The 16,396-nt window shown below is 41.0% G+C and overlaps 1 protein-coding gene and 1 long non-coding RNA gene across 2 annotated transcripts; both read left to right on the top strand.

The window, feature by feature from the left end:
• The first annotated feature begins 5,074 nt into the window (after positions 1–5,074).
• Positions 5,075–7,506, top strand: LOC142185068 (uncharacterized). The gene is made up of 2 exons (XM_075260317.1): positions 5,075–5,810; positions 6,099–7,506. Exons 1-2 carry the CDS (start codon positions 5,127–5,129, stop codon positions 7,413–7,415), a joined length of 2,001 nt encoding a protein of 666 aa, XP_075116418.1. The 5' UTR covers positions 5,075–5,126; the 3' UTR covers positions 7,416–7,506.
• Positions 7,507–8,005: 499 nt separating this feature from the next.
• LOC142185074 (uncharacterized) lies at positions 8,006–9,089 on the top strand. The gene is made up of 3 exons (XR_012711854.1): positions 8,006–8,075; positions 8,520–8,596; positions 8,900–9,089. It is a non-coding gene; the product is annotated as an uncharacterized LOC142185074 (long non-coding RNA).
• The last annotated feature ends 7,307 nt before the right edge of the window (positions 9,090–16,396 follow it).

Below are 16,396 nucleotides of genomic sequence, written 5' to 3'. Positions count from 1 at the left end.
AGATCTGGATGAGTAGACAGGAGTGGAGTTGGGACAAGCAAGGTCAGTAGACAGGTATCGTGCAAGATAGCAAACGGCTGCAGTCAGAGACAAAGCTAATGGTCAATATATAGATATCAGGCAGGTCAGGACGGCAGATGGAGGCAGAGTCTAGGATGAAGGATATCAGAGAGATAATGATAGTCCTCACAGGAATAATCAATGTAATGAACCAAACAAATTAACTGGCCTAGGCAGAGGAAAGACAAGGTGGAGACTGGCAGGGTTCAGCTGAGAAAGGCCTCCATTTGGTCTTGTTAGACCTTCAGGTTGCAGGGAGGAGGATCGTGACCAACCTATGGGCTAGACCAGCTGTAGCCGCAGAAGGAATCAGCAGCATGAAGAAGCAGAAATCGCACAAGACATCCTGGTGGTGGTTATGTCCTCAGCATTCTTAAAAGCTCAGCTGTCTTTCATTCTTATAACCACTGATGGTCTTAACTACGAGACTTCAGTGATGTAATCTTATGACAAGGCAGAAGACAATTCTTGGGTGGATTTCTCCATTGACGACCAAGTCCTCCTAGGCTAGACATCTGGTAGGGATCATTATTTTTAAACATTCTTTGTTTAGTCTGACTTGTTTTCTTTGAAGAATGTCATTGTGATATCCTGCAGATCCTGTTCTAAGACAACTCAACATCTGTATCGAGAAAATATTTTGAAGAGAACATATTAAATTTTGGGGTGGATTTACGAAAGTTGTCCTAAAGACAGCATAGAACAAGGCAAGACATTCAAAAATGGTGGCAAAATTATCACATTGTCACGCACAATATGTAAATTTGGCACATCTTACTAAATAGGTGAAAGCTTTTTTCATTACTTTATATCATAGAAGATTCTTATGCACGAAGGGAATTTTTGGATTTTCGTTAGAATTATCTTCTCATTTGACAGGACAATTATGTGTTTGATCATTGTATCTATTGTATCTCCAAGTAGATGGCATTCTGGCTAATCCTATCCACACATTGCAGAAATATATCCACAGCGGAAATGTTGTGATTTTAAAACCCGACATGTTTTTGTATATCGCAACATGTCAATTCTACCTATAGAAACGCTGGCGTTTTCCATATACATATAATATGGACAGAGGGACAACAGATTATTGGCTGTGGCTCGCTATGGGTGGTTCTAGCCTACTCACTACGTGGGGGTCCTAGCCTACTTGCTATGGGAGGGTCCTAGCCTACTCGCTACAGGGGGTACTAGCCTACTCAGTAGGGGGGTCCTAGCCTACTTGCTATGGGAGGGTCCTAGCCTACTTGCTACAGGAGGTACTAGCCTACTTGCTATGGGGGATCTTAGCCTACTCGCTATGGGGGGTCCTAGCCTACTCGCTACATGGGGGTCCTAGCCTACTCGCTCCATGGGGGTCCTAGCCTACTCGCTACGGAGGGTTCTAGCCTACTCTCTTTGGGGGGTCTTAACCTACTCGCTACAGAAGGGTCCCTAGCCTATGGGGTATTTTTTTGTTCAGTAAATTGCAGCCTTTATTGACACATTTTGGGTAATATATTTGATGTCTTTCATCATGCTTTGGCACAAATATTTTTGAATTTTTTATACTTTGACATTTTCAGATGAGGAGATACCGAATGTGTTACATTTTTTGCTTTATTTATTCTTGTATATAATTTCTTTTCTTTTATCTTTCTTTTACGCCCCCTCTAGGAGATATAAAGAGAATTGGTCATTTTTTGAGGCTCAGGCTCGATCCTTACATAACATTGTCAGACCCCGGAGCCTTCAGAAGACTCCGAGCTGCCCTGGTAGTATGCCTTTCCATACCATGGTTGGATCTGACCAAGACTTCTGATCTAAGTTGTCTCTGAACAGTCACTGGCACATTATTTGCTGTATTTTTCTGCATTTTTAGCCAAAAAAGATGCAATTTTATAGTAATAGGTAGAGATGGGCGAGCAGTCTTCGATCGAATACCAAGTCCGTGACTTGCTCTTGCTATGCCAATTTTCAGGAGTTCTTCAGTGACTTTTCTATCAGACAAAAATCCTTCACTCTGCAATTTTTTTTTCTTAAATATTTAAAAAATTTTCTTGTGTGAATTTTTAAACTCAACATTGTTTACCCGAACAACCGTTCCTCTACTCGTCGTACTTTACATCACAATCCTCTTATTTTGGTGACACCTGGCACACCCCATCTCCGCTGTCAGTCTTCTCAGCATACCTGTACGTCTGTCTCACATCAGGACGTCACTTTGCTGCCCTGTTCACGCACTTCGGAGGTTCTAAGTGCATATTTATAGAATGTGTCACAGGTCCCAGCGCCGAGATCTGAACCATTCTACCTGAACTAAATGTAGGAATATGTACAAGAATAGAACAATTGATATCAGTATCGTAGGGTGTCACCTTTCAGCAATGACACATTTGGGGTTGTCACCAGCTCAGCATAAAAACCCCTGGCAGGGAATTTTCTGTAGATTTATTATATGTGGCCACGGTGTCAGAACATATCGACTGATACTGAAGGACGATGGCAAGACGAAGCATCATGAAGACTTCACAACTTTACCTTCTTATTGTGATCCTTGCTGCATTTCATGGACGTATAGGTAAGCCAAATTTGGTTTGCAAAAAAGAGTCAAAAAATTTGCAGCAAAAATTAGATTTTAGGACACTTCCTATAATAATGTTTTGACTTCTTGTGACATTGAGGGGGGTGAGGTGTCTAAACTTGTGGAAGTTTTATAAGCCGGCGTGTATTATAGGCAAACAGGATAAATGTCTCAATAAATCTAATAATGATATATTTGTAATGAGAGAGAATAAGAGAGAACGGCAGAGAGGGGTCATTATACTGACACATTGTAACAGAAACAGAAACGGCTTAGTGTGTATAGACTGTATCAGGGAGCTCTCGTCTGATGTTATCTATTGTATATGTGATATGGAATATAGAAACTGTTACTTATTTATTATTATTATTATTAGTAATTATAATAGAGGATGTGGTATACGGGATAGAGCAATGGTTATTGTTACAATTATTATTATTATTATTATTATTATTATTATTATTATTATTATTATTATTATTATTAGTATTAAAAGACGTCGTATACTAGAAATAGTCCTTGTTTATTATTACTATTATTATGATTATTATTATTGATAGTAGATGTGGTATACTGGATATAGTCATTGTTTATTTATTTATTATTACTTCTATTATTATTATTATTATTATTATTATTAATAATATTATTATTATTATTATTATTATTATTAGTAGTAGTAGTAGTTGTAGTTGTGATATACTGGATGTAATGATTGCTATTTATTATAATGGCGATTGTAATGACTAATATTAGAACTAGAGGTAATATTTCATGATTTTTTTTGGCTTAATTTCTACCATATATATATATATATATATATATATATATATATATATATATATTTATTTTATATACACACAAATTATACAGCGCTGCGGAATATGTTGGTGCTATATAAATAAAACATTATTATTATTATTATTATTATTATTATATGGATTCATTTTTATGTAAATTTTTATTATTCATTTATTTGCTTTTTTCTTTTCTTCTTAATAACCAGTATGGCGTGTGTGTCTGTTTTTCATATATTTTCAGTTTTTTGTAATATCACATAGTGCTACTAAATATTTTCCCTCTTCATTTACAATTTTTTTTGCACATCCTCCCCCCATAAGGTCATAATAAACCTTAGAGGGGTATTTTAATATTTTTTTCCCTTGTGGCCGATACATTAGTCGACAGAGTTAATTGCCGATCTCCTGGCTGTATACAGTCAATGGGCAGCTGGCAAGTAGTTAAGTAGACTGGTTTGTAGGCCATGTAAATATATAAAAATAAATGTAAATGTGCATATGTAAAGCTATACACACACACACATATATATATATATATATATATATATATATATATATATATATATATATATATATATGAGCATATTTATCAGTCTATATGTATAGAGAGAGAGAGAAATGTTAACCTCTGACTTACTTCATATTGAGAATTGTAATCATGAAATGTCTTCTGTTTGCTTTCTAGATGCCCAGGCGACTACTGATACAGGTAAAGTCGATCTATTCTTCATCTTCTTTATTATCCATCAGACAGGTCATAAAAGCTTTGAAAGATGAGGTGCTTAGTCTTTATTTCCAGTAGAGTTAGCATGCTCTCCTCTCTATAGACATGAATGGGAATGAGAGCCGTAGCCATACTGGATCGTTCCCTCCATTTCTTCTTTCTTATATACAGATGTCCTGTGTTATCTCAAACCAGTCAGACCATTATCAGTCTTAAAGAAGCAACGTAGTAACAATTTGCACGACACCTGCCCTGTTCGAAAATCATCGAGAGTATAATATAAGGTTATGGGATAACTTACTGACAGCTTTGTAGTGAAGTTATGTGCTCCCCTCTGGAGCGCCGACCTCCTCTCTTATTTACCGGAGTGCTTCTTTAATCCCATCTACTTTCAGTCTCTGAGCTAGATGAGCTGGAAAAACATCTGCATTGCATTGGTATGAAACCCGCAGCAAAAACCTGCAGAATGAGTTGACAGGCAGGAGATGTAATTCCGCACCACATGTCATTTTACACATAGACACTATAACTACTGTAATCCACATTCGCTGCATTTCTGCTTTGTGTGAACGCGGCCTTAATCTCCCGATTTGACAAACTGTTTTCTTTCTCCTTAACCTGCTCATTGTGCAGAACCACAAATTCCTTCTCTGTGACATTTGGACAGACATCACAGCCACACCTGCACTGCGTTGCCAATTTCACATTAGTCTCACCGCCACTCCTGGTGCTTCAGTCCCCAGTGCTCACAAAGTGACTGATGCACTACCTTAAGAACTAATTATAGACATGGTGAAATCTATTACAATATATAAGATAAACGGTTTATAATTTGACTCTATTACATCATTATTGTAGGTGATATTATTATTATACATGAATATGCTACAATATATTTATAATATTTTTTATTCATTCCTTATTTTTCCCCCTAACAGTCAGTACTACAATATCGACTACTACTCAGTCTTCCACAATGTCAACCACTACTACCACAACACCCACTTCAACTAGTTCTACAACAAGTACCACAACACCAACAAGTACCAGTACAACAACTCCAACCACAACCAGTACGTCTCCATCTTCAACCACAACAACCACTGCCACAACAACACCCACTTCAACTAGTTCTACAACAAGTACCACAACACCAACAAGTACCAGTACAACAACTCCAACCACAACCAGTACTTCTCCATCTTCAACCACAACAACCACTGCCACAACAACACCCACTTCAACTAGTTCTACAACAAGTACTACAACACCAACAAGTACCAGTACAACAACTCCAACCACAACCAGTACTTCTCCATCTTCAACCACAACAACCACTGCCACAACAACACCCACTTCAACTAGCTCTACAAGTACAACACCACCAACAAGTACCAGTACAACAACTCCAACCACAACCAGTACTTCTTCAACCACTACAACCACTGCCACAACTACACCCACTGCAACTAGCACTACAAGTACAACATCACCAACAAATACCAATACAATAACTCCAACCACAACCAGTACTTCTTCATCTTCAACCACAACCGCTTCCCCATCACCTACTTCAACTAGTTCTACAACAAGTACAACACCAAGTACCAGTACAACAACTCCAGCAACAGCTAGTAATTCTCCATCTTCAACCACAACAACAGCCCCAACAATACCCATTTCTACAATTACAACAACACCAAGTACCGGTTCAACAACCCAAACAACAACACCTATTTCAACTAGTTCTACAACAGGAACAACAACACCAACAAGTACCAGCTCAACAGCTTCTACAGTAACCAGTACTTCTCCATCTTCAACCACGACATCAACCACTTCCCCAACAATACCCACTTTAACAGGTTCTACAAGTACAACAGCACCAACAAATACTAGTTTGACAGCCTCATCAACAACTGGTGTGTCTTCATCTTCAACCACAACATCAACCATTACTCCAATAACACCCACTTCAACTAGTTCTTCAGCAGGTACAACCACACCAACAAGTACTGTTTCACCAGCTTCAGTATCCACTAGTAGTTCTTCAGCAGGTACAGCCACATCAAATACTCTCTCAGCTGCTTCAACAAGCATTACAACTCAGTCGACAAACACAACATCAACCATTGCTCCAACACCCACTTCAACTAGTTCTTCAGCAAGTTCAACTACAACAACAAATGCTGGTTTAACTCCTTTAGCAATTGGCGCTTCTCAGCCTTCAACCTCGACATCAACCAGTGCCATAACATCAACCATTTCAGCTAGTTCATCAACTAATTCAACACAATCATCAACAGCCACCACTTCATCGACTACTGTTGGATCAACCACATCACCAACTGGACTATCGACTGGTACTAATGCAACCACAAATACAGGATCAACTGCTCCATCATCATCTATTTCTTCTACCAATATGGTGACAATCCCCTCTTTAATTGAGTCTTCATCTACATCCTCAACCACACTAAGTTCTATTCCACCAAATGCCAGCACCTCCAGCCCTATTACATCTAGTAACATAACATCTACTGTCACTGGCTCAACCAGTGGTTCCACTACTGGAACTACTAATGGCACTATCTCAACTGGTACCACCATCAGTACGTCTTCTGTATCAAATGCCATTAATAATATTGGCACAACTGGATCAACCTCCAATTCTACAAGTAATGTAGTTAGTCCTAGTACGGTACCGGTAACTGTTGGTACAGGGAGCACCACAAATACCAGCTCATCTACAGGATCTACTGCGACCATAACAACTACAGCATCGTCGGGATCCACTCCTTCTGTTGTTATTATTAATAGTAATAGTAGTTCTGCAGCTACAGTTTCTACAAGCAATGGCGGTGCAGGCTCTACAGTTAGTGCATACACCGGGACCACATCTACAACAGTACCTGTTACCAATAATAACAGTACCATGGCTGCAACAGGATCCACCGTTTCCGGAACTGCCGCCAGTACTTCTAACACAACAGGACTAAGTACAAGTCCAAGCACTGGTACATCATCAAATTCTACCGCCACCACTTCTGGATCCAGTACTTCCACAGTTCTTTCTGGACTCACTGCTTCTACAACAGGGTCAACAAACATAGGTGTAAGTGGCACCACAAACTCCAACAATGGTACTGCGGCAACCTCAGGATCAACCGGACCAAGTTCATCGGGGACTATTTCTACAACCACCAGTTCTAATTCTGTATCCAACACAGGCACGGGCTCTTCTGCAACAGTTACCAGTAAGTAACCAAAGTATTCATTGTATGGAGCATAAAAAGATCTATTCCATTGCTAGCTCGATCCTCAGCATGCTATATAGGAGATGAAAGTAAAATGGTGACCCCCAAACCTTTACAAAAAATTGGTTGTCAAAGTGCAGGAATTGTATATACTCCTTGTCCTCTGCTGCCAGGGAGGGCTGAGAACAGGAAAGTTGATATAATATTAAAAAATAAAGCATTTTAATAATATTTTTTCTGTTTAGTCCTTGGTACTCCACCCATGGTTTCCAACAGCGAAGACCTGCTATACTACAGTATATAATACGTGCACAAAACCAACCCCAGACAATCCCTTTAACCTGTCCTTGAAATGTAATAGATCTTAGCATCCCTCACATATAAGGAGTTATCAAAGATTAGAAAATATGGCTGTTTTCATCTTCTATATAGATAAATGGGCCATGGTCATGTGACCATCTGACGTGAGGTCACTTCCCGAGAAGAAGAAGAAAGCTAATCCCGGATAACCCCTTTAAGTCAATGAAGAGTATTGGGGTGATAGAACTTGCTGCTTTACTAAGGCTTTGCTAAAACATTCTGCATTTATTTTCTCTCCCTAGGTTCCAGTGGAGCCGCAACCCTGACCACTATCACCTCCACCCAGACAACCTCAGACCCATCTGCAAGTAAGTATCTTATATGTAAAGGGGATGTGATCAGATGTGGGTCTTTAGAAGAGAAGTAGTGTCGGAGGCCAACATTGGGAGCCAACCGACAGGGAAATAAAAGACAACTACGGTATATAGGAACGTAATAGAGCACGGCCCCCACCTAAGCCCTGGGAATAAGAGGGGAGGTACATATAGAGCCTTGTCTGTGTGCATAGTGTATAGTGTTACCACCTCCAGATCTGTCAATATCTCACTCACCGTATGATGATAAGGACATGACTCTGCACATTCTGTCCCATTCTATACGGCAAAGCTACCAAGGATGTTACATGACTGCTTTAGTGGCCAATGGCCGTCAGTGACTGTTTTATATCTATATAGTTACCTCTTTGTCCTACTGCTCTTCCATTGTATAGGATTGTAATACAGCGCACTAACTTGTTCCATCTTATTTTCTAGTTCCATACTGGGGAATTATTCTTCTTGGACTGGTCTCCATATTGGGTCTAGCCTTCATTGCATGTCTAATCTGTGGGGTAAGTCCCTATATGTACATAAACAGTCCTCCAATAAGATCATCACCCTGTCTATAGTGAGGACATGACCAATGAGATACTCTTATGCTTGATGATGGTCTGACTGCTCTAAACATCCATCCAAGCTCATTCTTGACCAGGCCTCCTTATATCTCCTCCTCAATGAGGTTGTCTTATTGTGGAGGGATATAGGACCGCTGTTGTGTTCATCATGGGGTGACCATTGGTTGGGTTCCTTATTGATGACTCTCCATTATACATCTATTTTTTCATATTTTACATCAAATACGTTTTTCCCTGCAGATATTGGCGTGTTGCCGCTCTTCTTCTGCGTATAATGTTTCCGGTTATACAACGTACTTCACTCATTATGGTTGGACAAACTCTGCAAGACCATCCGTAGTGACAGACCCCGAAAATGGAGTAGAGCTGAAGGAACAGCAGAAAACATCAAGGAACAACCAATACGAACACGTCATGCAATCCTAGAGAGGACACAGGGACCTGCTGGTCTCGGCTCCAAATCATGAACCCTGAACAAAATGTTTGCATTGTAGACAGTATTTTATTTAAAGAGGACCTGTCACCAAGTGTGAGAAGCCCAAAGACATACGTCATCTGCTCGGAGCTGTCACTGATCATTTTGGTGCTTTGTCTATCCAAATCTGTTCAGCCATTCCAAAGATATAAGCCCTTTTAATGTTGATGTATATTAGGGTCTACTAGCCAAGTGGGCGGTATCACTGCATGACATACAGAACACAGATCCCGCCCCTGAGCAACCGCAATGTTACCACCCACTTTACTAGTAGTTAATTTGTATCAATTTGTATCAACACTAAAAGGGCTTATATCTGTGGAATGGCGGAACGGATTTGGATAGACAAAACGTCAAAATGATCAGCGTGACAGCGTCGATCAGAGGATGCATGTCATTTGGTCCTCTTTAAAGGGGTTGTTGAGTTAAATTTCGGTTTCTTCATGCTTTAACCAGGGGTTTCAGTCTGGTTCTGTCTCCAGGTCATGTGATTGGAATTGGCCTCTGTCCACTGGACAACCCCTTTAACTGTAATATTTCTTGCAAAGTTATTTAGTCATACCGTGTATAGACAATGCATGAGAATGGTAAAAAGGCTCCACCTCGTTGACTTCTTTTTCTCATTGGGATCCGTTCCAATTTGCTATCTAGCACGGTGTAATATTCCGGCCACCAGACTGAAGCTTTATAAAATATTGGTCCACCAATGGAGCCTTGAAGAAATGGTGCACTATAATAATAAGAAAGGTGAAGTCTTCCTAAAGGTGCCCATACCCATTAGGCCAATGTTGGGCGACTCCTCGACTTCAGCAGGGCTGGCGACTATCTGATGTATATGGAGGTGGCCCAGCGGTGCCAACGCGATTGCTCAATGTTATTGTGTCTGATCCTTTTGTTCTTAGGATCTAATCTTATACAATCTGCTTAATCTTGTAGACAATCCTTATGTCATGTAGACTTGTATCCTCATGAGATTATCCCACAGGAAGCAAATATCATGTATTGCACCTTCAGATTCGATTGCAGCTCCTCTGCCACATGGGGCACCAGTATTATAGATGGCACCTATAGTATTAGTGATGGCACATAGTGGGCACCTACATATTTACATAGGACCAGAAAGCTCTACCTATTACTGACAGTATATTCTAGACCTGCACCAAGGGTTAATATTTTGGAAACTTTGTATCATGTAATTCCATCCATTTATTGTACATTTGTATATATAGTAACGTCTTATATTTATTACACTCGCTGTTTTATATGATATTTTATTTATATGGAGCTGCTGGGGCTCTTGTAGTTCTTCTTGTCATCATTTTAATGATTAAAAATCGGATCGTTTTGATTATTATTTCATCGTAACGTCTTCTAATGCACTGATATAATATAGTGATATAATGTACAGAAAAACATCAGGACATACATGTACGGTATACATATTCCACGCACATACAGTGTGCACATAACACATGTATACACACGTCACACAGACAGGATACACAGCAGATGTATACCATGCCATGCACACAGTATACAGCAGGTATACATTATATTATTATATACAACTTTACTTACTTTTCCTGCAGTTGTTGTAGCTGACACTTGGTGTTCTGACATGGGGGGAGCCTGAAGCAGGAGTATCCCCCCATCATAGGGAGCAACTGTTAGAGGGGGTGGGTAGGAGGCAGAATACAGAGGAGAAGAGAAGGTGCAGGAAGAAGACAGGAGAGCAGCAGGGGGGAGAGGGGCGGAGGACAGAAAGGAGGGAAGAGGTCAGGAGAGGGGGCAGGAGAGAACATGTGGTGTGGGAGGGGTACAGGAGTACAGGAGACCCTTGCATCCTATTCCTGCATCCTCTGACTCCCCTCCCTCTCCTGCTATTGCCGACTACATAGAAGTCTATTTCCAGTGATACAACACCATACCTCCCAACTTTTGAAGAACCGAAAGAGGGACAAAATGTGCAACATCACATCGCGTCTACACAGCCAGTAGGCGGCGTGCAGTGGCAAAGCAAGGAGCTGACCTGTGTCAGCTCCTTGCTTTAGCCGCGTATGTGTTCAACTCAGATCTGCGTCCTCTGGACGCAGATCTGAGTTGAAATCGGGACATAGTTACATAGTTACATAGTAGATGAGGTTGGATAAAGACATGAGTCCATCAAGTCCAACCTATAACCCTACAATCCCCTACAGTGTTGATCCAGGGGAAGGCAAAAAACCCCATGAGGCTCATGCCAATTGCCCTATTTCAGGGGAAAAAATTCCTTCCCGACTCCAAATCTGGCAGTCAGTATAAAACCCTGGATCAACGTGTCCTTAAAATCTGGAGACCATAACCCGTTATATTTTTCTCTTCAAGAAAGGCATCCAGGCCCACTTTGAACTTGTTCAGTGAATCCGCCATCACCACTTCCTGGGGCAGAGAGTTCCAGAGCCTCGCTGTTCTTACTGTGAAGAATCCCCTACTATGTTTCTGGTGATACCTTCTCTCCTCCAGACGTAGAGGATGTCCTCTTGTCACTGTCACTGGCCTAGGAGTAAAAAGATCCTTAGAAAGTTCTTTGTATTGTCTCTTCATGTATTTGTACATTGTTATTAGATCTCCCCATAGACGTCTTTTCTCTAAACTGAATAACCCCCAGTTTGTTAACCTCTCGTTGTCCTCCAGTCCACCCATTCCCCTAATCATTTTGGTTGCCCATCTTTGCACTTTTTCAAGTTCTCTTATGTCTTTCTTGTATATCGGGGCCCAAAATTGCGCACAATATTCTAAGTGTGGCCGTACCAGTGATTTGTATAGAGGCATAACTATGTCCTTGTCATGAGAATCTAGACCTCTTTTGATGCATCCCATAACTTTATTTGCCTTGGCAGCAGCTGCCTGACACTGGTCACTAAAGGTAAGCTTGTGTCCACCAAAATCCCTAAGTCTCTCTCATTGGCAGTCTTATCCAGTAATTTACTATTTAGTACATAGTCAGACATTTTATTACGTCGCCCAAAGTGTATTACCTTACATTTGTCAACATTAAACTTCATTTGCCAAGTTTCCGCCCATGCTTCCAGTTTCCTTAGATCCCCTTGTAATATTCTACTATCCTCCTCATTATTAATTAATTACCCTACAAGTTTAGTATCATCTGCAAATATGGACCCCCTGCTCTGTAATATGGACACCCTGCTCTGTAATATGGACACCCTGCTCTGTAATATGGACACCCTGCTCTGTAATATGGACTCCCTGCTCTGTAATATGGGCCCCCTGCTCTGTAATATGGACACCCTGCTGTGTAATATGGACACCCTGCTGTGTAATATGGACACCCTGCTGTGTAATATGGACACCCTGCTCTGTAATATGGACACCCTGCTCTGTAATATGGGCCCCCTGCTCTGTAATATGGACACCCTGCTCTGTAATATGGGCCCCCTGCTCTGTAATATGGACACCCTGCTGTGTAATATGGACACCCTGCTGTGTAATATGGACACCCTGCTCTGTAATATGGACACCCTGCTTTGTAATATGGACACCCTGCTCTGTAATATGGACTCCCTGCTCTGTAATATGGACACCCTGCTTTGTAAACCTTCTACCAGGTCATTAATAAAGATATTAACCCCTTAAGGACCAGGCCATTTTTTGGTTTCGCATTTTCGTTTTTCCCTCCTCACATTTCAAAAGCCATAACTTTTTCATTTTTCAGTTCACAGAGTCACATGATGGCTTATTGTTTGCGGGACAAATTGTACTTTGTAATGGCACCATTCAATATGCTGTGCAATGTACTGGGAAGCTGGAAAAAAATTCAGAATGAGGTGCAATTGGAGAAAAAAATGCATTTGCGCCATTTTCTTATGGGTTTAATTTTTACAGCGTTCACTGTTTGGTACAAATGACATGTTACCTCTGTTCTACGTGTCAGTATGAACGCGGTGATACCAAATTTATATAGTATTTGAAATGTTTTGATACTTTTAAAAAAATGATAAACTTTGCAAAATAGAAAAAAAAATTTGTGTCATCATGTTCTAACACCTGTAACTTTTTCATATTTCCATGTATGGAGCTGGTTGTGGTGTCTTTTTATGCGGGACAAGATGATGTTTCTATTGATACCATTTGGGGAAAGATCTGATGGTGTGATCACTTTTTATTCAATTTTTTATAGGAGGCAAAGTGTTGAAAAAAACGCTTTTTGGCTGTTTTTATTTTTTTTGCCGCTACGCCGTTCGCAGTACGGGATAAATGTTTTAATATTCTAATAGTTCGGGCATTTTGGAGCGCGGGGATACCTAATATGTTTATGTTTAATGTTCTTTAATTACTTTTATAGCTAATCTAGGGAAAGGGGGGTGATTTGAACTTTTATATTTTTTTTATTTTTTTAATACTTTTAAAAACTTTTTTTTTTCTTCTGTTACATTTATGATCAGACCCCTTAGGTACCTTGAAACCTAGGGAGTCTGATCGCTCATACTATTCACTGCAATACTACAGTACTGCAGTGAATAGGAAAATCCCAGCACTTCTATTAGAGGCTGCCTCTGGCATCGTGTAATAGATCTCATGCAGAGACAAGCCTGGAAGCCTTCAATAGGCTTCCGGCTGTCATAGCAACCGATCACCGCCCTCTTGTGACGTTCAGGAGGGCAGCGATCGGCGAAACATGGCGGCGCCCATGCCGCCTGCGCTGTTTACACACTGCGGTCACGTTTGACCGCAGTGTGTAAAGGGTTAACAGCAGCGATCGGCTCGGGCACCGACCGCTGCTGTTAGTGGCAGGTCCTGGCTGTATGATACAGCCGGCATCTGCCGTGTATGGAGCGAGCTCAGCGTGTGAGCTCGCTCCATACATCCCCATGCGACCCATGACGTACAGTTACGTCAAGGGTCGCTAAGGGGTTAAACAAGAGAGGACCTAATACTGACCCCTGCGGCACCCCACTGGTGACTGTGGCCCAGTCTGAATATTTACCATTAACATACCTCCCTCCAACCGGGACCGCAGGACACGTCACACAAATCGTGAATGTCCAGCGGAAATTGGGACAGTTGGGAGGTATGCAACACTACAGCGGAGGGAGGGGAGAGAAGATCAGTAAGGGCCATGGCAATGCTGCAGCAGCAAATACACATTGGGGGAGATTTATCGAGAATAATGTGCCAGAATTCTGGTGTAAGTCTTAATACCAATCATGAAGGACACCGCATTTGGCATTATGAGCCAAAAACGCACCAAACTTTTTGTTACTTAGCTGAAAAGTGTTGTAAGATCTATCAAACAGCCTGAGATAACTCCAGGGCGGTATAGGAGCATCTGGTGTAAAACTATTAGTAAATCTGCCCCAGTGACCTCTGGACTCTCTTGTGAGGTGTCTACAACACCATATTAAGAGCAGACGGAACGGGCGCACAGTCCTTGTCCAACCAAGATGAAAGCTACGAAAGAATAGGTACAGTACTGTGGCAAAAATTTTAGACAAGTATGGCAAAAATGCTACAAAGTAAGAATGCTTCCAGAAATAGAAGGGTTAATTGCTTCTTATTATTATCAATATTCGGTGTGACCTTTGCCCTTTGCCCCCCATCAGTTCTTCTCGGTACTTGCAGGTAGTTTTTAGCAGCACTCGGCAAGGAGGTTGTTCCCACTGCCATCTTGGAGAACTAAGCCCAGATCTTGGCTTGCTCCAATCCATTTGTCTCGTCATGTCATCTCAGACAGACTGGATGATGATGAGCTCAGGGCTATATCTGTGGGGGTCGGATCATCTCTTCCAGGTCTTCCATGTTCTTCTTGAGTATTACATAATATTAGCTGCCTGTAGTTCTCAGCATTGAGGATTCCATTAACCCTGACAAATCTCTGATGACATCATGAACCAAAAATGCACGGAACCTCCGCCATACTTCACTGTTGCCCGCAGTCCATCGCCTTTTGCTACAGCCAAATATTTCACATTTTGACTTCTCAGTCCTGAGCATCGGCCGCCATTTTCTGCACCACAACACCTAAGTCTTCGCTTGAAAATTTGAGTCACTTGGTCTTTTTTTCAATTTTTCCATGTAGACCACAGGGGGCGCTCTGGACTAAATGTGAAATATTTAGTAGATGCACAAGGCACAGTTACATACATTTCTCACAATACAATACATAGTATGAAACTAGTATATTATCAAGACCCACCAGAAAATAAAATAACATTGTGTCTGAATATGTCCATCATAGAGAAAAATGACCAACATGGCCAAATACATTTTTTCTTAATCAGCTACTATTCCTTGGATTATTCCAATAGGTAAGGGCTAATCTCTTGACACCAACCCCAGTCCAGATGTTGTCCAGAAGCAGGAAGGGAACGTTCTGTCTTGTGATTGGAACCAAAATGATACATTGTAACTTCATATAGTCCCTAATAGTATTTAAGAGCGTGGTCATCAATATCCTCCCACTATCCAGCCATTTCTATAGAGTCCATGAGCAGAGCCTAGCCCTCCTACAGCTCAGCATACTATACGTAGAATGATCTAAAAATAGCTGCACTTTGACAAAGTCCAACCAGCACAGACCGGCCTCGGACCATCTAACAATCCAAAATTTCCCCAGGAACGTAGACCTGAAAAACAGGTTTATGTCTAGAGATGGGAGAACCCTGCGAGAATCTTTTTGAGAGGTTGACTTGTCAGTTTCAATTTAGACCAAACTTTTTGATCCAAACCAAAAGTGCTTTTATTATACTCCGGGGTCTCTTCGGACCCCATAGTATAATCGCTGATCCTCTGCTTCCCTTACATCTCCTGGGCCATATCACAGTGTCTGGTGCACGATCCTTGATGTCTTCTGTCTTCCTCAAGTATGACATGGGGTATCCTGACATCACGACTGTCAGAGATTATTACGGTATTATACTCCACCACCTTCCCTGGTCCTCCACTTATTATACTCGGGGGTCCGAAGAGACCCCAGAATAGAACAGTGGTCCAGGGATGGTGTAACGAAATTTGTAATGAACCAGGCTTGTTACGAACAGGTTTGATCATCTCTATTTGCCATTCACTTACAAAAAGAACATTGGGGCAGATTTTACATAAAATATAGGAGCAATTTTTGTGCAAATTGGGTTTTTTCCCCAAAAAAATTGTGACTTTTTGTTTTCGGCACCACCGATTTATTATCACATTTCTAATGTAAATGTACATTAGCTGTGAGCTAGTATACATTCCCTCCAAGCTTACAGCCTAGCGGAGGGAGTGCT

The sequence above is a fragment of the Leptodactylus fuscus genome, chromosome 11, assembly GCF_031893055.1.
Source record: "Leptodactylus fuscus isolate aLepFus1 chromosome 11, aLepFus1.hap2, whole genome shotgun sequence".
Taxonomy (NCBI): Eukaryota; Metazoa; Chordata; class Amphibia; order Anura; family Leptodactylidae; genus Leptodactylus; species Leptodactylus fuscus.
The sequence above is the reverse complement of the archived record's forward strand: the minus strand, read 5'-3'. Positions and strand labels throughout refer to the sequence as shown.